Source organism: Bubalus kerabau, chromosome 7 (assembly GCF_029407905.1).
Source record: "Bubalus kerabau isolate K-KA32 ecotype Philippines breed swamp buffalo chromosome 7, PCC_UOA_SB_1v2, whole genome shotgun sequence".
NCBI lineage: Eukaryota > Metazoa > Chordata > Mammalia > Artiodactyla > Bovidae > Bubalus > Bubalus kerabau.
Window position 1 is genome coordinate 40,573,832 of NC_073630.1, and position 24,268 is coordinate 40,598,099.

Consider the following 24,268-nt stretch of genomic DNA (forward strand, 5'->3'; position numbering starts at 1 on the left):
AATTATTCTCTATACCCACACCTTGTCTATTTCATTCCTTGTGATAATTTGTTATTATTTTATTGGCTTGTTTACCTGTTTGTCTTCTCCCTCTTCCTCCTCAATTAGACTGGCAGCTTTATGAAGGCGACTATCATGTCTATTTGCTTCAAGATTATATCCCAGTGCCAGGTATTCAAAGGTCCTCCCTAAACAAATATCAATGCCTATACTTGTCAAATGAAAGAATCAACATTCTCAATGAGAATTTCCTGGCGGTTCAGTGGTTAGGACTATCGCTCCACTATTGGGGACAAGGGGTTCCACCCGTGGTCAGGGAACCAAGATCTCACAACCTGTGGGGCGCAGCCAAAAAAAAAAAAAAAAAAGTAAAAAAACCAAAAAACATTCTCAAGCGATCATGAGATGCCTGCCTGCTCAGTCAGGAAGAACGGTTTACTGTGAATGTTTCAAAGAATAGCAATGAAACCTGATGCCTTTCAATACCTTTGCCCTGCAAAGTGCTAAGTGCTGGCATTCCGTTCTTGCTCCTAGTTGTCATAACTACCGCTCTATTGTCCCAATCGACACAACACCACCTCTCTTCAATCCTATGGCGAGGTACCAAATTTCTCGTCTACTGCTGAGGCGTTCCCTCGTTGGTTTGCGCGCCACGGCCTTCGGGAGGGCGGGCATCCCCACAAGCCACGACTGGCCCAAGTCGACGTCGCTCTGCTGTGAGCTGCTGCAAGTCAGCCAAGTCAAACTGTTCTAGCGGGGAGGCACGGTCCTGTCGGAACCTGTGATTGGCTGCGAATAAGGGCCGGGCCGCGGGCGCGCCGCCTCGTGAAGCGTGGGTTGGTTGGAGCTGCCGTCAGTCAGCGGGAACAGACTTCCCCCCTCTCTACTTGGTCTACTGCGGGCGAAAAATTCTCAAGAATTTCCAGCAGATTGAGCCAGTGGCTGTTCTAACTGCTTGCTTCAGAGATTGAAAACATCGGAGAAGGCAGTCTTATTTACAGAAAACTCCTCTCCCGCCCTCCATTAGCTAATTGAACATTTTCCAGGGATATTGCCATCACGAGGTAAGAGGTTGGAGAGTGCACTTCATTTATGTTAACCGTTTATAGTATTATTTACAGGAGGGGGCATGTCCCATTGCTCCCCATCCGCGGAATGGAGAGTAAACGGGTTCTCCAGGGAGAGGAGGGGAAATGTCGGTTTAATTTCTCCAGCCCCTTCAGTGCATGCCCAGCGGTCACTGTCTGGGTTCGCTGTGCACAGCTTTCTTCCGTTTCGAGGTCTGGAGCAGCATGTCGGGGCGGGGCCCACCTCGGCTGAGCCACCCGCTGCTGGCATTTTCTGCGGAGATTTTACGTTCCGCCTGAACTTGGCCGGAAGGCTGGAGGCTCCTGCCGGTGAATGTGCTGGACCGAGATGGAAAGAGGGAATGGAACTTGGAAGGAACGACGGCTGGCGTGCTGCAGTCCATAGGGTCGCAGAGTCAGACACGACTGAGCGACTGAATTGAACTGATAGAGGGAAGGAAGGGGCTCCCAGCCCGCGCTTCCCTTCAGCGAAGCCTCGAGTCGCCCCCCGCCCCGCCTCAACCTGCGGGCCGGAGGATGCTGCGAGTGTCAGCGCCTCCTCGCCGGTGCAGCGCCGGTCGGGCTGAGGGAGACGTGGCGACACCCGGAATCTGTACGCAGCGAGGGTGGTTGAGAGGCGGAGACAAGGCGGCGGAAAGTGCTGGAGGGAACCCAGCCATCTGCAGTGCCCGCGGGCTGCGCCGGCCGGAGGGTGTGTTTCGTGCCGTGTTTCGCCCTGGTCATTCATCTGTCACGGCCAGCCAGCCAAGCCCAGGATCCCAAACTGTCCAAGGGTGAGCTTTTCAGGGGATCGGAGCAGAGAAAGATGCAGAGCCCTGGTTGGTGTCGATCTGAGGACGTGGGTTTTGCTTTGCCAAAAGAGCATTGTAATCTCAAGGCCTTCTGGCCCTTGATGTCTTTTTTAGCAGCCGCTTTCTGTAGATTAGAGATTTCACGGGAGGTGACAAAGACGAGGCTCCGGGTGGCAATAGCCAGGGAATTTGGAGTCTCTAAAGTTCCACCGGCCTTTCTGAGCTTCAGTCTGGAAATGTGCAGCAAGGCCTCTTCAGTCTTTTGCACCCCCTTCGCCTGTGCGGAGGAAAGAATGAGGTTGTCCGCGGTTTCAGAATGAGTAACTAAGGTGACAGATTGTAATGGTCTTGAAAGATAACAGTGGTGTCTTAGCCTAGGAAAAAAATACTCCACTGTGTAATAAAATATATCAGTTATAATTTTTCAAGATTTTTTTTCTTGCAACCTTAGTCACTTTCTATTGACCACCAACTCAAGCACCTACTTGACTCGAGTCTTAAGAGAAGAGGAAGGAAGAGGGGAGAGATGTTAGTGATGTGGCATAGAATGTAAAGGAAAATTCTCCTTTTTTAAAAAAAAAATTAAATTTACTGAAAATTTAATGTGTAGATGTCAACACTGTATTAGGTACTATAGAGGAAATGAAAAATACACACCTTATACTTAGTTGTTCTGGAAAATTCTTCTTAAATGAAGGTTTGGAACATGGTTCTGTGAGTTGTATCCATGTTAACTGAAATGTTTTAAAAAATATTTATGGAATTAGAATAATGAATACTTTTCATTGCTCCCTTGTTCTTTTCTCAGTTTGCACATCTAAACATATGTTCAGGTCAAACATAAGGGGAGTCATTCGGGGTTTCTTTTGTTGGTTTTGTTTTTTCCTTCATTTAGACTAGTACATTTTCTTTCCCTTCCTCCTAGCAGGGTACTGATAAAGAGGATACTGGAGTCCAAATTTCCTGAGATACATTCTGGAGGCTTCTATAATATTTGAATTTATTGTGATAAATTGGTTGTTTTTTTTGGTAGAGTCATTAAAGAAACATTCTAAGAATATTAAAATTACCTGTGTTTCCATTGTGGAAGTTGTTGATAATGAAGATACATGAGTGCCACTTTATAATGGGCAGATATGAATACATTCTTAAACATTTTTGCTAGAAATATAAAGCTAAGCAGGTTTGAGCAGTACTGATCCTTAGAACTCCTGAGTAATTTTGGCATGTGCTTAATATGACATCAATAAACTGCCCTTTTGACCTGCTTTCAGCAGTCAAGAGCAGTTTAACTCAAATCCCAAGTGCACCCTCCTGCCAGGGACCGTGAATGCCTCCCTATTCCAAAAATACATTTGGCCAGCTCTGAGGTATTTAAATCATTGCAGGATTATAAAATTGGAATAAGATGAAAGTATAAAATTGGCATAGCAGTCTTGTAGTGGTATATGTGGCTTTTCTTCACCACTCAGTTCAGTTCCGTTAAGTCGCTCAGTCGTGTCCAGTTCTTTGCGACCCCATGAATCGCAGCACGCCAGGCCTCCCTGTCCCTCACCAGCTCCCGGAGTTTACCCAAACTCATGTCCATTGAGTCGGTGACGCCATCTAGCCATCTTATCCTCTGTCATCTCCTTCTCCTCCTGCCCCCAATCACTCCCAGCATCAGAGTCTTTTCCAATGAGTCAACTCTTCGCATGAGGTGGCCAAAGTATTGGAGTTTCAGCTTCAGCATCAGTCCTTCCAGTGAACACCCAGGACTGATCTTCTTTAGGATGGACTGGTTGGATCTCCTACTGCTATTATTTTTAAACGAAGTGTATACCTCAGAAGTTTACCAAATGCATTTTTTCCTTTTCCTGATGCTTTTCACTTGAGATTTCCTACACTCAGGCTGTGGCTTTTTAACCAGCACTCTTTTGTGGAATCTCAATGTCTACTCTTGCGGACTCTCAACTTATTTCATTTAACCCTCTTTTCTGAGAATCCCCCCTGCTAGTCAATATTATTAAATCAGGAGTCAACTTTGTTCAATAGAGTTCTGTGTCAGAATCTGATACTTTAATCAGATTAACCAAAGCATTGAGTCAGAGGAAGATGAAGGCCTGGTCACACAAATTAATGTGAAAAAGGAAAGTATTTTTGCTAGTAGAATATGGTGTGTCACGTAATGTGTTCTTGGGCTCTTAGTTCATTTAAATTTTGCTTTGACATTTTGTGTCTTCAAATGGCTTTCAAGCAGAATTACTTGTGCCCTTTGACTCTTTTGGGTTACTTTGACTTTCAAAGATTGAATATAACTGTTAAAAGGAAAATAAGCTAGGTTTGATCTCTGATTGAGAGACTGACATAAAGGGTTCCTGAATAACTATTTTTGGCTTGCAGAAAGATAAACACATGCCAATTTTTAATTCTTCAACTGACAATAAAAGATTTTTTAGGTATTTATCAATTTGTTCTCAGCTCTTTCTGTTATAAAGAACACTGATTTTTTTTTAAGACTTTTGTTTTTTCCCCCACATTATAAATTCTTCCTGCTAATCAGTGTCTAATCATTTCCATGGGCATCTGGAGAGCTAGGGGAGGGGAGTGGCAATAGCGGCTGATTGGTAGTTTGAAGCTCTGAAGGAAACTTCTTGATGTGTAAGTTTAATTCAGAGTTATTAATTAGCTTGGGAACAAAGTCCTCTTTGAACTGTTTCCTTGGGAACATGGAGATTAGTATAATTTCGTTTACAAAGGAGATGGAACCACTTCTTTAGACACTCCCTTGCTTGCATAAATGATGCTGACCTAGTTTTGTAAACTGGTGAACTGGGTTATGCTTCATGTATGCCAATAGCCGATAATATGCCTTAAAGTAAATATTTTCCTGTGACTATTCTGCTTACTTTCTGAGATGATTGTGCAGATAAGGAATGAGGAAGGAGGACAAGTTGAGGACTGATTTTAGTTTATGTAGGCTTAAAGAAACTGCTCAACCTGCATTTTTCATTCTTAAGTAATGTTTACAGTAGATGCATATTGCCTCATGTGAATGCAGCTCTGTTCATTCGGAGGAGAGAGTGAGAAATGACAAGAGTATCCTAGAAGAGCTGCAGGGAAACTATTCAGTATTTATTAGTTTGTAATTCTAGAACTCTTGTTTAAAGTACATGTGTGACTGCAAAATGACCCAAGGCTGAGTATGGTATACATGCTTTCAGATTGAAGCCAAGAGAATAATAGTACTTTGCTAATTTCTGGTGTACTCTTCAAATGTGAATGTTTTCTGATAAACATTTAAAGTTTTATTTTTCCTATAATGCAAAGCTGCTTTGTGAATTATCTCCATCAAGAATTAGTACTTAGTTCTCTTACTTGCAAGATGGTATTACACTTTTGAAAGTTCTCTACAAGTTCACCTTTATTTGACACAGTTTTTGTTTTGGAATAAAATACAACCTTCAAACAGAACCAAAGGAATAAACTTTTCTTTTTATTTTGGTAATGGAATGCATTGTTTCTCTTTGATACTTGATAAAGAGGTACTGTGTCTCCTCTACCCCCAATAATGCAAAAGAAGTGAGTTTCAGACTCTAATACATGATGTTAACTAAAAGGCCAAGAAGGAGCAGCCTCCTAAGTCTTTCATGACCTGTTAATTATTTGGGAGGCCATCTTCATTCTAAATTCTTAGAAGGCTGCGCTCATATGTCTTCCATTGCTTAGATTTACAATGGCATTCTTTGGAACCTCATCCTTTCCTTCTACTTCTATTTACTTACTGAAAGGACTAATGGTTCTTCCTATACATAACTAGATTGATTTCCAAAAATTTGTTTGAAAATGATTGTTTAAAATCTGTAATACATTTTCTTATAGATGCACTCAAGCTGGGCTTTTATTGTGTGTGTGATTGTGCCTTTTGGGGAGATACATTTTTTTCAAATTTATTTCTTATAGAGAGATAATTCAAACATACAATTAAGAATAATATAACACCTGTATACCCTCCACTGGCATTATCAAATGTTGATATTATGCTATTTTTTCAAGTTGGTTTTTAATTCATAAAGTAATAGAATGAAATACTTTGGAGATGAATTTCTGCTTAAACCTTACTTGTATGCAAACTGCCAGCAACACAGTCCTTCCTGCAGGGGTATAGGAATTCCCCCAGCCAACAGCCAGGGGAGACATTCGGATGAGCCTCAGATGTTAATGTAAATGCATAGATCGGTGGCTCATAAAAAGACTGCTTGTCATAAATGCAGTTTCCCCTAATCTCTGAGATCACACACATCAGAGTTACTTTTTCTTTGTGCCTCTGGTGGGTGTTTGCATGAGCCAGTTTATATTAACCAGAGTAATAGAATATGTAAAGTTCAATAAGTTGAGAAACCTTAAAACAAACAGAACTGATATCCTAGATTGTATCTATGCTAAAACTTGGGCACTCTCTGAGTACAGAACTATCATAATGTTAGGTAGTTAGAATAGGTAAAAAGGAGTCCAGATTGGTGGTGACTAAAAGACAAGGAAGGGAAAAGCCCGGAAAGTAGAACAAAGGAAGGTCCGAGGACTGGAGTGAGGACCTCAGGTAGAACAAACAGCACTTCTGGCTAGCCCAATTTACATAGGGCAGCCCTGGGGGGAGGAGAAAAAACATATAAAAAGAGGAGCCTAAAGGGCTGGGGGTCTCTCTCTCTCTCTTCTCTTTGCATCTTTTGGGTCGGCATGCCCTCATGCCTCTAGGATGTATTTTCTTTTATTTTCTAAATAAAACTGAGCTGTAACACAGAGCTGTAACACTGATCTGTCCGAGAGCTGTTAACACTGATCTGTCCCAAGAGCTGAGACACGGTCTGTCCGAGGGCTTTAATGTCCATGGCTTCAATTTTTTGTTATGATGAGACAGAACTGAGGAAATTACACACTCCCACGACAGTAAATATTCTAATAACCAGTTATTTTTTTTCTAATTTCTACTCTTGTAAGAGACTTTGTTATTGTTAATATTTGCTCCGCCTTTTCTTCAGAGCAATGAAGTTGATGAAGGGAAGACTATTTATTTACACCTGTTTTCTGTATTCTCCCTAATCAAAAGTGTGGGCCTGCCAGAACTGCAGCTCGGCATCACCAGGGAGGTGGTCTGAAATACAGCATCTCAGGCACCACCCGGCAGACTGAATCAGAATCTACATTTTAACCAGATCCCCAGGTGATTGTAGGTTAAAGATGTAGAAGCACTTCTTCTATGTGATCTGTGCACACTGTCAAGTTTTTATAGAATTAAAACATTGTGAGTGGGTGGGGTAGGTAAATCGATTCATTTTTGAACCACTATTCTCAGGAGTAGGCTGTTAAGTGCCACTTTCTTTACAGACTTCATTCTTGGTAATATCTAATGATATATCAATTGTATTTGAAATTACTGATGGAGTGTCTCTGTCTCTCTTTCTACTCAGTTGCATCATTTTTCTGGAAGGCATCCCATTATTGTTCCATTGACCTTTCTCTCATTCCCGAGCCCTCTGGAGTTATGTCAACAGCTGCCTTACTTACTTTGGTAAGAAGTGGTGGGAACCAGGTGAGAAGGAGAGTGCTGCTCAGAGCCCGCAGTCTGCAGGATGACAGGTGGGTGACGCCCACGTGCCACAGCTCCACTTCAGAGCCGAGATGGTCTCGCTTTGATCCTGAAGGTAGTGGCCGACCAGCTACCTGGGATAATTTTGGCATCTGGGATAACCGCCTGGAGGAGCCAATTCTGTTGCCACCCAGCATTAAGTATGGCAAGCCAATTCCCAAAGTCAGCTTGCAGAACGTGGGCAGCGCATCACAGATTGGCAAACGGAAAGAGAATGAAGACCGGTTTGGCTTTGCTCAGCTGACCAATGAGGTCCTATACTTTGCGGTGTATGATGGCCACGGTGGACCTGCAGCGGCCGATTTCTGTCATACCCACATGGAGAAATGCATCCTGTACGTACAATGATACAATGATTTTCACTCTTTGCAGTTTGCCTAATCCTTCCTGTTTAAACTTTCACCTTTTGGCTGAGACAGCCACTGTTAAGGTAGTTATTTGATTGCTTTCATACTATTGTTTATGAACAAGCAGTAGCTCAAGCATGCCATTAATTGCTGATGAGTATTACCATTTCAGAAATGTGTATGTTTTAACCACTCTCTTGGTGAGAGCGTTGACCAGAATCTACAGCACTTGTGATCATTTCAAGGGAATTCACATAATAAAGTACATGATCTCATGTACTATGAGAATCTATGAGAAGCACTTACTTCTCCCTGTGCATGGCACTTAGTGCTTCAATAAATAGTAATTATTTTTTAAAGTGGTATAAATAGCTTTGAATACTTGTTGAAAATAGCTTTAGATGATTGGCAAAAATATGGGGAAAATGCTTTTAATGAGGGTGTTTTGGAGCTCTTTAAAAAGTTTATTTACTACAGTCAATATTTACATATTTTTGAGTATCACACTACTTCTAGAATTAAAAGAGGGGGAGAACATGTAAGAGTTACGACCATGTGACTGTTCTTCCCAAGCATAGTTATTCATGGTGAAGAAGATAGCTCAGTCGTGTCTGACTCTTTGTGACCCCCTGGACTGTAGCCTACCAGGCTCCTCTGTGCATTGGATTTTCCAGGCAATAATACTGGAGTGGATTGCCATTTCCTTCTCCAGGGACCTTCCTGACCCGGGGATCGAACCCAGGTCTCCCACATTGTAGACAGACGCTTAACCATCTGAGCCACCAGGGAAGTCCCTATAGTTATTCATACTGTTCATCAATTGATTTATGTATATTTTGCCTTATTCCACGAAGGAACTCAGTGGCTTAATTTAATATAAAGGAATTCTTGACTACTCAGGATTATGATGGTGAGGATTAGTATCTTTAGACTGGAGACTTAGGCTTTTATTTTATTATTTTTAGAACTTATCTCTGGGCCTGATTCTTTCTCAATTTGATTTATTAATATGTGGATCGTAAGCATCTGAAAGGCTTCCCAGGTGGCTCTAGAGGTAAAGAACCCACCTGCCAATGCAGGAGACTTAAGGGATGTGGGTTGGATCCCTGGGTCAGGAAGATTCCTTGGAGGAGGAAATGGCAACCCGCTCCAGTATTCTTGGAGAATCCTATGGACAGAGGAGCCTGGTGGGCTTTGGTCCGTATAGTTGCAAAGACTCCCACACGCAAGCATCTGAAGGGCAAACCTTGGAGGTCCATTGTATGGAGTGACTCTGTTAGCTGGAGGGACAAAGAGGAAGGCAGGAAACCTATTGTAAAGTGATCGGCCTCTTTTTTTCTCTCCCTGAAGGGATTTGCTTCCTAAGGAGGAGAACTTGGAAACTGTGTTGACCTTGGCTTTTCTTGAAATAGATAAAACCTTTGCAAGGCACGCCCACCTATCTGCTGATGGTAAGTAAAACAATCTCATTCCTTAAAGTCCTTGGGAATTTGGGGTAAGAAGGAAACAATTTAAGCCTTTCAGGGGTGGGAATTTTAATATTTATTGTAAGGATGCTTACATTGAAAATGACTTTTTAAATAATCATTTTGAATGTTGTTTGGAATCCAAACTAGGGGTAGTATCTCACATTTAAATGAAACATATTAGAGGTTGTTTTAGAAATTGAAGCTCCAAAATAGATCTGATGTTGAATTTTGATTTTAAAAAGATTAAACATTAAAAAAAATCTGTTCATTTTATGAACAAGAGGCATGTACTATGAGAGGGTTTATTGTTTTTGTTTTTTAGAGGAATCTGATGAACGACTATTGAAATTTGCTACAGGGTAATCTCAGAGAGTAGTTGTCCAGACAAGAAAATTGCTAATTGGTCCTCAAAAGGACAATGGTTAATATGCACTACTTTGTGAAATTAGAAGGAAGATATTTTTTTCTTCCACTTCTTAAAAAAGCTTGATCTTGCAGCTTTCCTATGGTAACTAGTTGACATTTTTGTTTTTATTTGTAAAACACAAGACTATAACAGCTGAATTTTAGAATTTGTGTACTGGATGTCTTTATATTTTGAAAGACAAATGTCTCTGATTTTGACTAAATTTATTAAACCATTTCATGAAAATGTAGCTAATGTTTTCTAGCTAGCTGGCCCCCAAATTTATTGCTCATAATTTTTTAACGCTTCTACAGCAAACCATTAAAATGTGTGCATATAGACCTCATAACTGATTTTAAAATGAATCATGCAATAATATTCATCTGTCTTTTGTTCATCCTCTTGTTTAAAGGAGGTCAAAGCTCACCACAGCAATGTTATCTTTGTAATTTTCAGTTGGAGTGTGTAGGGCTGGAAATTCTCCCCATTTTACAGATAAGGAACTGAAACTCAGAGAGAGATAAAAGGTCAGTTGGAGAGTTAGGGCTGGGATTTTCCTGGCACCCACTGTGGCCTCTCTCATGGGCATATTTAATGATGAGTATTAGGATGACTCTAGGATGGCTTCATTTGCCATCTTAAGACACTTTCCTCCTCTTTTTCAAGACCTTTATCACTGTCATACTTCTCCGAAAAGCTTTAGAGTCCACTCTCATTGTTCAAGGATTTATTTTCTCATTTGTAGATTACTTAGGTCCATTTTCTCTCTTTCATTCCTTTGGACGTTTTTCCCCTTCCAACTGGCTCCTGAGCTTGTGAAAATAAGAGGTGAGAGAGGGTAGGTTTTAGCATAAGATTCTGTTCTTGTTCCTAATGGGTAAAACATACGAAGGTGAAGAGGACATGAAAACACTTTCTTATAGTTTTATTTTTGTAACTCTGAATATTGGTATGCTCTTATTTCATTTATAAGCAGGTCGGCTGTATCTCACACCATGAAGTTTATCGGCTGTAGTGCAGGTGGTGTGCCCCAGCTGTTGTGTAAACAGGTAGAGCTCACTGGGCAAGGTTTTCAGAAAGGAATGTTCAAGTGTATCTTGGAAATGGTGGCCAACAATAAAAAACCATTAACCTTTCATGGGTGTAGTCAGCCCTTTGTGCAGGATCTAATTGATAAAAATGCTTAAAATAGTGATAGATTTGGTATAAAATGTGAGAGGACTCCTTTCATTTATGAAATAATAAATTGCAGTTAAAGGGAATTTTGAATTTAGGGAGAGAATTGATCTAACTTGCTATTTTAAAAGAAATTTTCTACAGACACCTTTCTCACATCAATTTAGTTGTGCAAAGGAATGAATAAAATAGTTCTTCATTTCTAATAATTAAATGAAAATGTATTCATTTAAACTTAGTTCCTCTGTCATAATTTTTGAGTTAATGATCTCAGAACTTTCATAAGATATTCTAAAGTTTGTTTTTCATTTAATGGCAATTTGCTTACAAGTATAATGGAGCATGACAGAATGATGGTTAGCGTACTACTAAAAGAAAAAAAAGAATCTATTATGACATTGTCCTTGAATTTTATTTTGGATGTATTCTTATAGGTCAATTAGTCTCTGTGGTTTTCTTTTTTTAAATAAGTATTTTGAGAACAATTTTGAAATTTATTCTTAATCAGTTGCCAGGCTTTCAAAGATTTCAAAAATTGGCTTTTGATATTTGGGGCTTATTTTATCAAATATACTAAACTTTTCAATTTGTGGATTTAAAAAGAACATGTACCACTTCAGAATTATTATTTAAATTAAAAATTTTTTTTTAACTTTTTAGTAGAACTGAAGCAGTATCAGTATTATAAGAGTAGATAATATTCTTTTTGGCACAGCTGTGGGTAGGACCAGTGCTAGTTAAATAAAATTGTGAAGAAGTGCAGTTTGCCCTCTCCAATTTCTTTCACCTTTTCTTTTAGCATCAGCTCCACTTGGCCTCACTGAACCCTTTCTGTGAGCAGCTTGAGGGTAGGGACCATGGCTTATTCATTTTTGAATTTCTAGTGTTCAACATTCTGCATAGAGTCTGAAAAGTACTCAATAATTATTTGGACTAAACTAATCTCCGTTGCTTACTCTTTATCACCAAAGTAATTATAACTTATAACTTGACTGTCCTACAGCCAATTTAACTAAATTATTTAATGTATATATTTTTATGTGTTACCACTTTTGGGGGGATTTGAATTTTGAGTAAGGAAACCTGAAAAGAGATTGGTTAAACCTTAGGAATGAATCACTAATGGTGGAATTTCAGGTAGGGAGGAGTGCCCCATGTCATACTATTAGCTTTCTCAAAAGAAAGTGAAAATAATAAGGCGACAATAAAACATACTCATCTTTTTAAGACTCTCATCTAAAGCTGTCATATCTGCATAAAATACTTCAAGCTTTCTCATTAGCATTTAAAATATTTACTATTTCAGTTTTAAATGAGGGTAGTTTGAGGAGAATAAAATCAGAATACCATTTATCAAGAAGTAGCCCTTAAGAAATTGCTGGCTATCTTTATTGATTTGTTGTAGATGCATTTTGAATTTACCCTTATTTACAAATAGCTAATTTCATCATCATCTTTGAATATTTTGTATTCATTTTATACCAGTCATGTGTATTTTTACAGCTAATGAAATCAGCCAGTAAGTTCAAATGATGTCTGCCCATTAGTTTATTGTTTAATGGACAAACTGTCACTTAAACCAGATGGTAGAAAACTTAGATGATATCCTATATATCCAATAAACTCTTCAAAGTGTTTCTAGATTACTTAAGATTTGAAAGCAACAAAGGTCCCCAAGAGACAAATGGATCAAAGAGAGAAGATGCTCTGATGTTCAGAGTGGGAGACGTTGGTGGCAGTATTGTGAGTCTTGTTGCAAACTTCCCTGCTCTTCGTATTATTTGATCTCTTTATGGAAGAATTAAACTAAAAAATAACCAGTATGAGAAATGCAATGTGTTTGATTACCCTTGTTATGTTGGAGGCAGCCAAAAGCAAAAAATAGGGACAGCATTGGAGAGATACTCTTATTGTGCTGTTACTGCTTCAACTCGTTCCTCTGATTTAGTGTTTATGATTCATTCATGTTTAGAACATCATTTTGGTAAATATTGAAACTGTATTTGTTTATCCATATTGTTGACACAGTTGAATAATTTCTAGGTGGGGGAGGTTATACTTAGAAAAGTACAGCTTGATTCTTTATGTTGCCATTCAAAGTCTTGATCATTTTTTCTTTTGATATATTGACCTGCAACACTGGGGGAAAGAGAGAGCTGCAGAAACTCCCATTTTATGAATTACATAAAATTGTAAACATTTTTTAGCACTCAAGAGCCTTGCTAGCTTTTATTTAAACAATTAAATTAATCATTCTATTCAGGAAATACCATCTAGATCCTAAAATCCCTGCATTTACCATTAACAAATAAGCTACTCCTTATATCTGGTATAGGAGGTGCTTTGATTCCTTTTGATTTATATTTTAATCCTAGCAATTTGGTAGTATACTGTAGTTTATATCCTCTCTAGTATGCTTGTCAGATACAAATTATTCAGTGCTCTACCCATGGATTTCCCTTTTGTTACTGGGACAATTTTGATACTGATACCAAACAAATTTACAGTGTATTTTTTTCAACTCAGTAAAGGTACTGATTTACTCTTTAAGATTAATTGGCTGAGCCTGTGTGTATGTCACCACATATGTGTCTTGGTGCACATACATTTGTATATGGGCTTTCCTACCTTGGGAAGACACAAAACTAAGAAGTGTTATTCTGTGATGAAGAAAACAGACTCAACTACAAAATACCATCAACTTGGTCAAACTGAGTTTTGGAATCATTGACTTGGCATCTCCTGGAATATTATGTAATTTGCTACTGAAAATCTCACCAAAATAAAAACCCTTCCCCTTATTTTGCAGCTCTTTCTCTACCCTCCCCTGTGTTGCAGGTTTGTAATGTTTGAGCACAATTCCTGGGTGAATTTCCTATTTGCCTCTGTGCGTGTTATTTGTGGCAGAGAACTGTGCCTGGTCAGCAGCTCTAGACCTGGAGCCCGTGGACACTATATGCTGGGCTTCAGTGGAAAGAGAGATCTGCTTAATTTTGTCCCAGGTGAAGGAGTCCAGCGGTTCCTAGCCTGGACTACTGGAAGGTTCCCACATCCTCTTTGTCCCATTAGTTGAGATGACTTGCAGTAGAAAATGTCCAGTGAGTGTTAAGAACTTATTGAAAGATGTCTTAGTTTTATAATTTTATTGTTAAGGAAAAAAGTGAGAATTTTTACTCCCATGTTAAATGTTAAATGAAACTAAATGCTGATTTAATATTTATATTCTTAGATGCTTAGCAAACCAGAATCCACTGTTTAGAAAACTTTCCCATAAATCCTGGGATTTTGGAACTGTGAAGTTGGGTTGGTTAAAAACTCAAACTCTTTTAAATATCTAGGTGGCAGAGCCATGGATTATAATCCTAAATGGCTAAATTTGAAGTTTTTCATTTATGAAGTATTAACTCTTTTAAGGTAGACAATTAAAAAACACTTGGAAAAAAAGCTGCCACTTACATTTTAAACAAAGGAGAGGAACATTAAACTCCCTGGACAAGTAGCATCTGAGTAAATGCCTATGTTTTCTTACCAGGCTCTTCTAATCATTTGAAAAGATTACAGTGGTTAAACTGTAAAGATTCCCTTATACAATGTTTTATGAAACTCACAGTTTAACGTTTGTAATATAAACATCACTGATACTTACACTGAAACTTTTGTGTTGTACAATAACAATATATAATCTACTTTACTATTGCCACAGTGATATTACTTTGGCACAGCAGTTCCAAAATCAAGAGATAAATGGGAAGATAGTACAATTATAAATGCTATTTCTCAGTAAATTCAGCATGAATATAGGAGATTAAGCAGGGTTTATTCTTTTTTTTCCCCATTTTACTTTTCTGATTAAAGCAGGCATTTTAATACATTGATTGGGAAATATATACATATATATCTTTCCAAATGCATTACTGCTGTTTTAAAAAGAAAGACTGAGCCTCAATCAGCCAATAGCATTTCATTTTTCTTAAATCTGCCTTTGACGTCAAAATCATCTTTAGATGATCACCTGAATATTTTACTTAGATGCTTTAAAGAATCAACCATGTTACTGAAGATAATACCTGCTTTAACTGTTATCTTTTTAGATTTTTTCAATTGGCTTTACTTTTTAGTCTACTTTCACAGTATTCTCTTTGACAAGGCTCAATGCACCCTCAAAAATTTCAACAAATAGTGAAGAACTTTAGGGAGACAATTTAGAATAAACTAAAGAAAGATGCAAAAATGCACTTTGAATTGGATGAAGGACACAGCGATGACCTCAGGCCAAGCTACATATAATTTTGTTATTGGTCAGGGGAAATTAACATTCTTGGAATGCTCTGAGCCCAGGCCGTGACCACAGGAGCAGCACTTGGCAGTACTTTCCTGCATTTGGGAACAGACTGATTGTTTCAGATCCTGCTGCAACCAGAAGTGTGAACTATACCAAGTTTATGGGAAACTAGAATGAATTTCATTCCCTGCCCTCCAGATTTTCTCCTAATATAATGATGGCTGTAACTTTGTTTTACATCTGGGGAGGACAAAGATAATCAAGGAAAAAATATGAACCTTTAATCATTTTAGGATTTCTTTTTTTTTTTTGGTGAACATTTGTAAAATTAAAGCAGTTATAGAAGGAAAGAATATAAAATACAATTCTTAAAGAGCCAGTGAAACACTTGACATATCTTGCTTAGTCTATTAATTGATAATAGTTTCATAGGATGGGGGTAAGAAATGGAAGAAAAAAGTTGAGTGCGTAGATTACAGAAAAGTTGGCTTGCCTGAATGGGCTCTGTAGACCTAAATCACTCTGCCTTATTAGCCAATCTAATTAAAATGTATTACTTTTAATCCTGACACCTGATGTACACACAGAGATGTCAGAATGATAAATTTGAGTTCTACTTTATATAAATAGAAGCCATTTGGAGATAGTGATGCATTTTTTACCAGATTAGGTTAGCAGCTTTTTCTGTTTGCATAGAGCCTTGTTACTGAATTAAATACTTCTTTTTCTGCATGCTCTTACTTCCATAGTTCATTTGCATTTTATTTGCATAGCTCTAGTTAAATTAGAATGATACATTTCAGCATTAGTTTAACATGCCTGTGTTTTATTTTGTAATAAACATTCCAGATCCAGTCATTTGATTGTCACTGACTTGTACTCTTCTTCATCATTTGCAGCAACGCTTCTGACCTCTGGGACTACTGCAACAGTAGCCCTATTGAGAGATGGTATTGAACTGGTTATAGCTAGTGTTGGGGACAGCCGAGCTATTTTGTGTAGAAAAGGAAAACCCATGAAGCTGACCATCGACCACACTCCAGAAAGAAAAGACGAGAAAGAAAGGTACCACTTCCGCTAATCACTCTATGAGGATGATATGTATATAGCTCAAAATAGAAATAAAACCTTGCATTTTAAACTGACTTCATGCTTAAGTTTAACCCTTGGTTTTCTGGGTATCACATCATAGTCTTTTTTAACTTTTTTTGACCAGGATTAAGAAATGTGGGGGGTTTGTAGCTTGGAATAGTTTGGGACAGCCTCACGTGAACGGCAGACTTGCAATGACAAGGAGTCTCGGAGATTTGGATCTTAAAACCAGTGGTGTGATAGCAGAACCTGAAACAAAGAGGATTAAGGTAAGAAAAGACTTGCAAACACCTGATACATAGGCAAGGAGTGAACACAGGATTGTCTCCAGCTGCAGGCTTTCTTGGAAGCCTTCATTGAAGCCTGTATGACTTCTAAAAAGAAATGATTAAAAAAAAAAAAAAAAAGAAATGATTAATGGAAGGAAAGATAGACTTTTCAGATAAAGTAAGAAAGATACTTCTTTCCTGGCCTTACATATGATGAAGTGTTGGCTTTGTTTCATCCTGCTATGGAATTTGCCTAGAAGCCTGTTTTTACTGCCCTTCCTCACCAGCACCTCATCATTCAGCATCACCATCATTTGGAAGATATCCTGACTTCCCTTTTTCACCAAGCCAGAGAATCACCCCATCCCTCTTTCAAGGACATCTTCTGCTTGCTACTAATCATTACCCCCTTACACTGCACTTCCCCCAGCATATACCTTAGTGGTGAACTGATACTTTACCTATAGAACTCCCAGCCTGCTCTAGTACCTAATACATTATATATAGGGATAGGCTCCCGGTAATGGCAGCAAATGATTGTTAATTTATTGAACAGTTTTATGTCTTACAGGTATCCCACTTATGTTCATTTCATCTAACAAATACTTCTATAGCAGTTTACAATGTGTTGGGCTCTGTTCAAAATAGCCACTCCTATCCCATTTTACACAGAGAAAACAAATCTGAGCATATACAGTTCAACTTACCTATGTTTTCCCAGCTGAAAAATAGAGATGGGCTTCACACCGAGGAGGTCTTAGCCATTACATTAGGCTGCCTCTCAGCATTTAGCTATCTGGCTTCTTCCTCCATGGTGTTACTAAGTAAATGTTAGGTTTGTCCTCCATGATTGATGCTAAATGTTGCTGTTTTTGCCCTAAATGAAGGCCTGTTTTCACTCTGTTTGTCTATAAGTTCTGAAACACAGATGACTACTCTGTAAACAGATAAAATCACTGAATTATGAAGATTATTCTAAGGCCAAGTCTAGTTTGTAATTCTATACGTTTGGTTCTGATTGCAGCTACATCATGCTGATGACAGCTTCCTGGTCCTCACTACAGATGGAATTAACTTCATGGTGAACAGTCAAGAGATTTGTGACTTTGTCAATCAGTGCCACGATCCCAATGAAGCAGCCCATGCAGTGACTGAACAGGTAACACAGCAGAGCTTCTGCAAGAAAAATCCCAAAGTGGGGAAGAGAGGGCAAAGCCAGGTCCAGGTCTTGGTGCAGCCAAGAGGGGCCGCCACTGTCTGGAGATTTCTTTGAAATCATGTGTTTTGGCTTTCAGTATTACAGTAAATTTTACACTTGACCCCATAGTATTAACAATTAAAATTTTTTTTTTTGCTGGTTCTCCCAAGTAGTTAAGTAAAATTAATCTGTCAATAAAATGAGTTATGTTTATTTTTGGCTTTGTACCTATCTTGAAACGTTAGTAACATCAATAGTAAATTATAACAGTAGCAAGTACTATGTGTCAGACACTTTTCTGTTCAAATGTATTTAACTCATGTAATCATCATAGTAGCCCTCTGAGGCTGGAGCTAGAACTAACTTGTCTTTACAGAGGAGGAGAGCAGAGGCACTGTTACATTCCAGAACTGGGCTTCAAACCCAGATAGCTGAGCTCTTAGTCCAACCACTAGATGATTTGAAACTAGACTGCTCCATGTAAATACCCAATATGAAAACACTATGGTTAAAAAACATACAGTATAGCATAATCAACTTCTTGTTTTTAAAAATGGGTGCATGAAAACAAATACATAAAGGTATATGGATGAGTGGTGTGTCAGTGAGCCAATTAGAGCTAAAATTTGGAAGCTATATAATATCCAGTGTAAAAAAAAAATGTAAAACTTCCATGTTTTAATATTCTATTTGGATAGATAGCTCTTCTAAGTTCTAGCCATCACTAATCATTAGAGGCACACTTTAACTCATACATACAGCTATTTTTGCACCCCAATTTTTACATTTGCAATCGGGGAGCCAAATGTGGCCCAAACTTTTAAGTGCTAACATTTGGAATTAAGATATAAGATCTTACTTAAAAAGCATTATTTACTTGGAAACAGATCGATAAGCATGAGTTATTCACATGGTAACTATATATGCTCATGAAATTAAGAAACAACCCAATTCTTGTGTATGACCACTTCTTTCTTAATTTCAACCACTTGTCTTAAGATATGTATTTTCTAACTTACCAGGGCATACTATCCCTCATCTGAGTACTATTACTCATTTAATACTTACCATAATCAACTAATTTAGTTTACATTCACTTTTCCATGTTTTAGAGGGAGCTCTATAATAAACATTCTGTATATATTTGTGCACATCTATTTCCTTTAGATATTACTTTCTTAGGTTAAATTCATCAAAGCAAAATTGTTAGGTAAAAGAATATATAGCATTCTGAAGCTTTTAATAAGCTTGCCAAATTGCCCTCCAGAAATACTGTCCATGTTATACTTTTCACTGGCATATTTTATAGTTTCTCCAAATTCTTATCATAGGTAATATCTTGCCAATTTGATAGGTGGAAAAATCAAATTTTAGTGTTTTAAATTTGCACCTTTTTTCTTTGTTAGTAAAGCTGTTGTGTAAAAATTTTCTTTGTTTTTAGGAACAAAACATTTGTTCCTAAAATTGACTTATAATTCTACTGTAGAAAGTATAGTTTATGCCAATTTTCCATTTTGTATGAACTGTAGTAAACTATCTTATAGTTTTATATCTTTGTATACTTCCATTTCTTTTTAATTTTTAAATTTTATTTATTTTTGGCTTCATTGGGTCTTCATTGCTGCACACAAGCTTTCTCTAGTTGTGGTGAGCGGGGCCTATTCTTCACTGTGGTGCATGGGTTTCTCATTGGGGTGGCTTCTCTTTTGCAGAGCACAGACTCTAGGTGTGCAGGCTTCAGTCGTTGCAGCACACAGGCACAACAGTTGTGGCTCATGGGCTCTAGAACATAGGCTTAGTAGTTGTGGCAGATGGATTTAGGTGCTCCATGTTACGTGGAATCTTCCTGGACCAGGGATTGAACCCAGGTCCCATGCACTGGCAGGCAGATTCTTATCCACTGTATCACCAGGGAAGTCATCCATTTCTTAGGTTATAATTTCTTTAAGCTAAATTCCTAGAAGAATTGCTAGGTAAGAGCTAACATTCTCTGAATCCTTAAACTTTCATTCAGTTCAGTTCAGTCACTCAGTTGTGTCCGACTCTTTGCGACCCCATGGACTGCAGCATGCCAAGCTTCCCTGTCCATCACCAGCTCCCGGAGCTTGCTCAGACTCATGTCCACCGAGTCAGTGATGCCATCCAACCATCTCATCTGTGTGTAACCTTGCATTAGTCCCTATGCTAAATGCTTTATGTGTATTTTCTTCTTCAGGAGCTACATATCTCATACCTTATTAGTTCACTGGTACAATTTGCCAAAACTGCTACAATGGTATTTACTTTGGGTCATTAGTTATCCTATCACAATCTAAAATTTTAAACTGTGGGCATTGATACCTGGGGAAAGAATCACAAACCACTGTGAAATAACTTGTAACTGTGTATTAAACTAGTTTGGCCTTCTGGGAAAAGGCTGATTTCTTTTTGTACGGATCCTGATTTCCGTTGTTCATTTCTTCCTTCCTGCCATACCTTGCAGGCAATACAATATGGTACTGAAGATAACACGACTGCGGTAGTAGTGCCTTTTGGTGCCTGGGGAAAATACAAGAACTCTGAAATCACCTTCTCGTTCAGCAGAAGCTTTGCCTCTAGTGGACGATGGGCCTGATTGCTTGCTGGGACTTGGAGTTTCTGTGCAACAGTTTTTCACTGAGTGTATCAAGAAACTGATTAGATTTAAAAAGTGAACTGTAAGTGGTGACCCTAGAACTCACTAGACCAGTACATAAATCAACATAAACTTAGTAACCATCTACATAGTAGTTTTTCATAAGTACCTGTGATATTTATGTTCAGCTAACTGTATATACTCAGAATAAATATGTGGAATTCAGATACTGTGAGTGAGCCTCTGCGTTAAGTGAGCAAATGAAACATGGTTTTGATACACTTGCTGAGTGTCTAATTTCTAATTTTTAAAACTTTTAGGCAGCTGTGAGCTTCTTTTGGTCATTTCTAACCTTTATTCATTTGACCAGGTTCTTGCCTTCAAGTTCTTCAAAACTAGTCAATATTTTGATGGCTACTCAATGTGTTATCTGCAAGTGTTTACTATATTTTGTATTCTGCATCCCTTACTGGTGAACTTAACAATACAATAGAAATTAATTCGGCTAACATGACACTGTTAAAATGTATACATATGGACTACAGTGCACTTGGATATTTCAGCTGTGTCACCAGGTCTCCCCTATGTGTGCTGTACTAAGTTGCTTCAGTCATGTCTAATTCTGTGCCCCTGTGGACTGTGGCCCTCCAGTCTCCTCTGTCCATGGGATTCTCCAGGCAAGAATACTTGACTATGTCGCCATGCCCTCCTCCAGAGGATCTTCCTGACCCAGGGATCGAACCTGCGGCTCCTGCATTGCAGGCAAGATTCTTTACCTCTGAGACACCCGGGAAATCCCAGGTCTGTCTTGCCCCCACTCAATTCATTCCTGTTTTTCTGTAGCTAATATATAGCTGTGACTATTCGTTCATATCGGAAAAAGAATGTCCAATATAAGAGTTCTTTGGTCAAAGCTATACAAAGTACATCTGATAGTATCAGGTGTTTTGTATGAAGTTTCTATTTGTTATCTCTAATCCTAAGTTTTGTGTTCTGTATATAGTCTGTTTATGTCACTTTTTGTATACAGTAAGCAAGTCGGATAATTTGTCCTTAAAGATAATCCCACATTGACTGATAATTGCTATAGACATAGCTTGAGGTTTATGTCTTCTTTTTCTAAGACTCATAAGAAAGAATAAATCTTAAAGCATTATCTATTTCAGCTTGCTATGTAATTTAGGGGTGTAAAACTATATTTCCTTATATCTGTGTGTAAGTTTACTGTTAAAATGTGAATCCCTAAATATGTGTATGGAATTATATCAGCAGTTTATTTCTGCAGACAGTGTAAATTTGTTATATGTAGGTGTATGTATATATGTATATTTTGGACTAATGGAAAATGAAAGGGAACAATCTTTCATAGCTCCTTCACCAGTTAGCCGTAGATTATTGATACATTTATCTCTAAGAACTCTTGACAAACTGAGGGAAGTTTTGTAGTGGAGAACCAATGGTTACTGGCAGATAGGTTAAAAATTATCGTAGGAGATATTTTGCGGTAGGTAACTTATGTGGAAAAACCTAGGAACAGAACCAGCATGTTGACGCTACATTGTTATATGGTAATTTGCGTATAAAATAATAGGATGTGAGAAGAATGCTTAAATGTTAAGAAAGATGTGGAGTTTTGTTGTAGAAACAAAAGAAATACCAAAACTTTAAAGTTGATATAATTTAAACTCTTAGTTTTCCGGTTGATGTTTTTTTCTTCTTTAAGTTTTACTCAAGACTTATTAGAAGGAAGAGGGCACAATATATTCACATCTTCTCACCTTTTTGGGAATGGAAGAAAATAAATCTTGAGCTTTCCTGTCTGTATTAGTTAGGAATTGTCCTTTGGAAAAAAGCGTATGGGAATTTTTCAAGGTTTTTTTTTTTTTCAAGGAAGTTTGGTAAAAGAAAGGAAAATATTACAAGAAAGAATATGGTCTTCTATTCATTGCCTGGAAAATGAGGAACCAAAATGGTCTAAGAAGACTGGAAAACTTTCTCGCTCTTTCTGTATAGGGTCCTGGGACATAAACATGGAGGCTACATTTAGGAGTATGAAGGGTTTCCAAACTAGGAAGCTAACAGAAACTCTGAAGCACAAGATGACCTCCTAAAAATGTAGGTTTTATTTTTGTTTTGAATTCTTCACTTTGCTATTCCTCTCTTTTACTTTAAACAAACAGGGGTGGGAGTGATGTTGTCAAGTTCAGGGTCTAAGAGTCACTGATCCATTGGGTGGGTTGCCAGCTGTGACAAAGAAGAATCTGTAGACTACATAGGCCTTGGTCTGGGGTGGAGTTTGCTCTGATCCCCCTGAAAGCTTTTAAAACCTGAAACTAGTCAGCTTTGACTACAGCATAAAAACACACTGATATTTGTTTTTTAAGCCACAATGTTAAAGTATAACTTTTAGATTATTGTAACCCATAAAATAACCCATAAAAGATAAGCATACATGTATTAGGCTTCTAAGTCTATTACTGAAAATTATGCAAATAATGGAACAAAACGACTGTTCTAAATAGTTTTTTTTAGTTATAACTGTGAATTTGCCATGTGGCTATTACCATGTGGGTATTGGTATGGTGTAAATTATATTAATGTAATTAAACTTAAATCAATCATATTTATGTTTGCCTTTCATTTATATGTAGTATATAAATCATCTTTCTAAAATGTGTTGCCAAACTTTATTTGCCATCATCGATTTGGCAAAATATTCTTAAAATCATTGTGATTTTCCACAAGTATAAATTAAGTACCTTATATATTCAAGTGTAAATGGAATCCTGCTTTCTATCAACCATTTGCTACAGACCCTTGTGTTAAGTGCTTCAAAGTTTTATGCATTTTTTTCTAGAGAAAAAAAGTTTTGGTGGAATCAGTTTTGAATTTCTATACTCTATGATGGAAACATTTCTCAAGTTCCATTTAAAAAATTACTTACTTTGAAGAATTGTTAGCATGTAATTTAAATAGAAATTATTTTTTCAAAAAGTTGAATTTTATTTTTTTAATGAATCTTGGTAGAGAATGAGTAGGCCTATGTTAACTTTTCAGTATCAAACAGGACATTTAGTTTCCTTTCAAAGAGAGGACAAGGATTAAATTTCATGGTAATATGATAGACAATAAGAAAATGCTTCAAGGTGGGGTGGGGGAAGGGATAGTTAAAGTTTAGTATTGAACCCTTAAATACAAACACTTACTTGTATTTTCCTTTAGTACTTAAGTTGTTCATATACCTGCATCTGTGGAAAGTGACATAAAATCTTGGTTGGGTGACATTTTATTGTATTTACTAGATTCGCTTCTCTGGATGAGTTCAACAGAAATAAAAACTCATGTCTTTAGAAGCCAAACTGTGATGGTCTGCCTGTTGCTTTTGGCATCTGGAATGAGACCGCCTGACTCTCTGGCAGCTCCCCTTGGTTGTTAGATTATTGAAACGGCCCGTTGATGGTCCTGTTGAGCGTTCCAGGCTGTGAAATCATCATGTTGTTCCATCTCCAAGAATGACTCATCCTTCACTGGATTTCTGTATAGAATTTAACACCTTGCTGTGTTCTAAATTAAGTTCTGCCAAAGTGCTCTTGTGTACATTGGTTTTATAATTTCCTCAAGTACTAATTGGTTATATAGCACTTCTGTAGTATGTTGATGTAATTGCTGCTTTGACCATTGTTTTGAAAGTATGAATTAGAATGACTGTAAGCATACTAAAATCATATAAAAGTGTTTAAAACATTTAAATAAAGTACATGCATTAAACACTTTTAAAATCCAACTGTGTTTGTTTGGCATCCACACACTCCAGTATATTATGTGGCCTTGTGAACACTGATATAAAGGAGTCAGTGAATGATTGGGAAATTTTTTGGCAGCCAAATTCTGCCTGTTTGCAAAATTAACA

At 37.9% G+C, this 24,268-nt stretch overlaps 1 protein-coding gene across 5 annotated transcripts; it reads left to right on the forward strand.

The window, feature by feature from the left end:
• The first annotated feature begins 883 nt into the window (after positions 1 to 883).
• Positions 884 to 24,117, forward strand: PPM1K (protein phosphatase, Mg2+/Mn2+ dependent 1K). Of its 5 annotated transcripts, none has more exons than XR_008716961.1 (8): positions 884 to 1,064; positions 7,327 to 7,840; positions 9,203 to 9,303; positions 16,085 to 16,250; positions 16,402 to 16,546; positions 17,571 to 17,705; positions 20,227 to 22,473; positions 23,661 to 24,117. XR_008716961.1 is itself a non-coding variant. In XM_055588068.1 (7 exons), the coding sequence occupies exons 2-7, from the start codon at positions 7,401 to 7,403 to the stop codon at positions 20,356 to 20,358; spliced, it is 1,119 nt and encodes a 372-aa protein (XP_055444043.1). In that variant the 5' UTR covers positions 884 to 1,064; positions 7,327 to 7,400; the 3' UTR covers positions 20,359 to 24,117. The 5 variants fall into 5 exon arrangements, 2 of the variants coding, with proteins under 2 accessions (XP_055444043.1, XP_055444044.1); XR_008716963.1 differs by having other exon boundaries at positions 23,710 to 24,117; XR_008716962.1 differs by having other exon boundaries at positions 20,227 to 21,159; positions 22,372 to 24,117.
• Positions 24,118 to 24,268: the final 151 nt, after the last annotated feature.

Bases quoted from the DNA above. Each gene is read 5' to 3' on its own strand.
- PPM1K (XM_055588068.1), top strand. From the start codon at position 7,401: ATGTCAACAGCTGCCTTACTTACTTTGGTAAGAAGTGGTGGGAACCAG. The intron at 7,841-9,202 runs GTACGTACAATG...CTCTCCCTGAAG, and splicing joins CACATGGAGAAATGCATCCT to GGATTTGCTTCCTAAGGAGG. The intron at 17,706-20,226 runs GTAACACAGCAG...CATACCTTGCAG, and splicing joins CCCATGCAGTGACTGAACAG to GCAATACAATATGGTACTGA.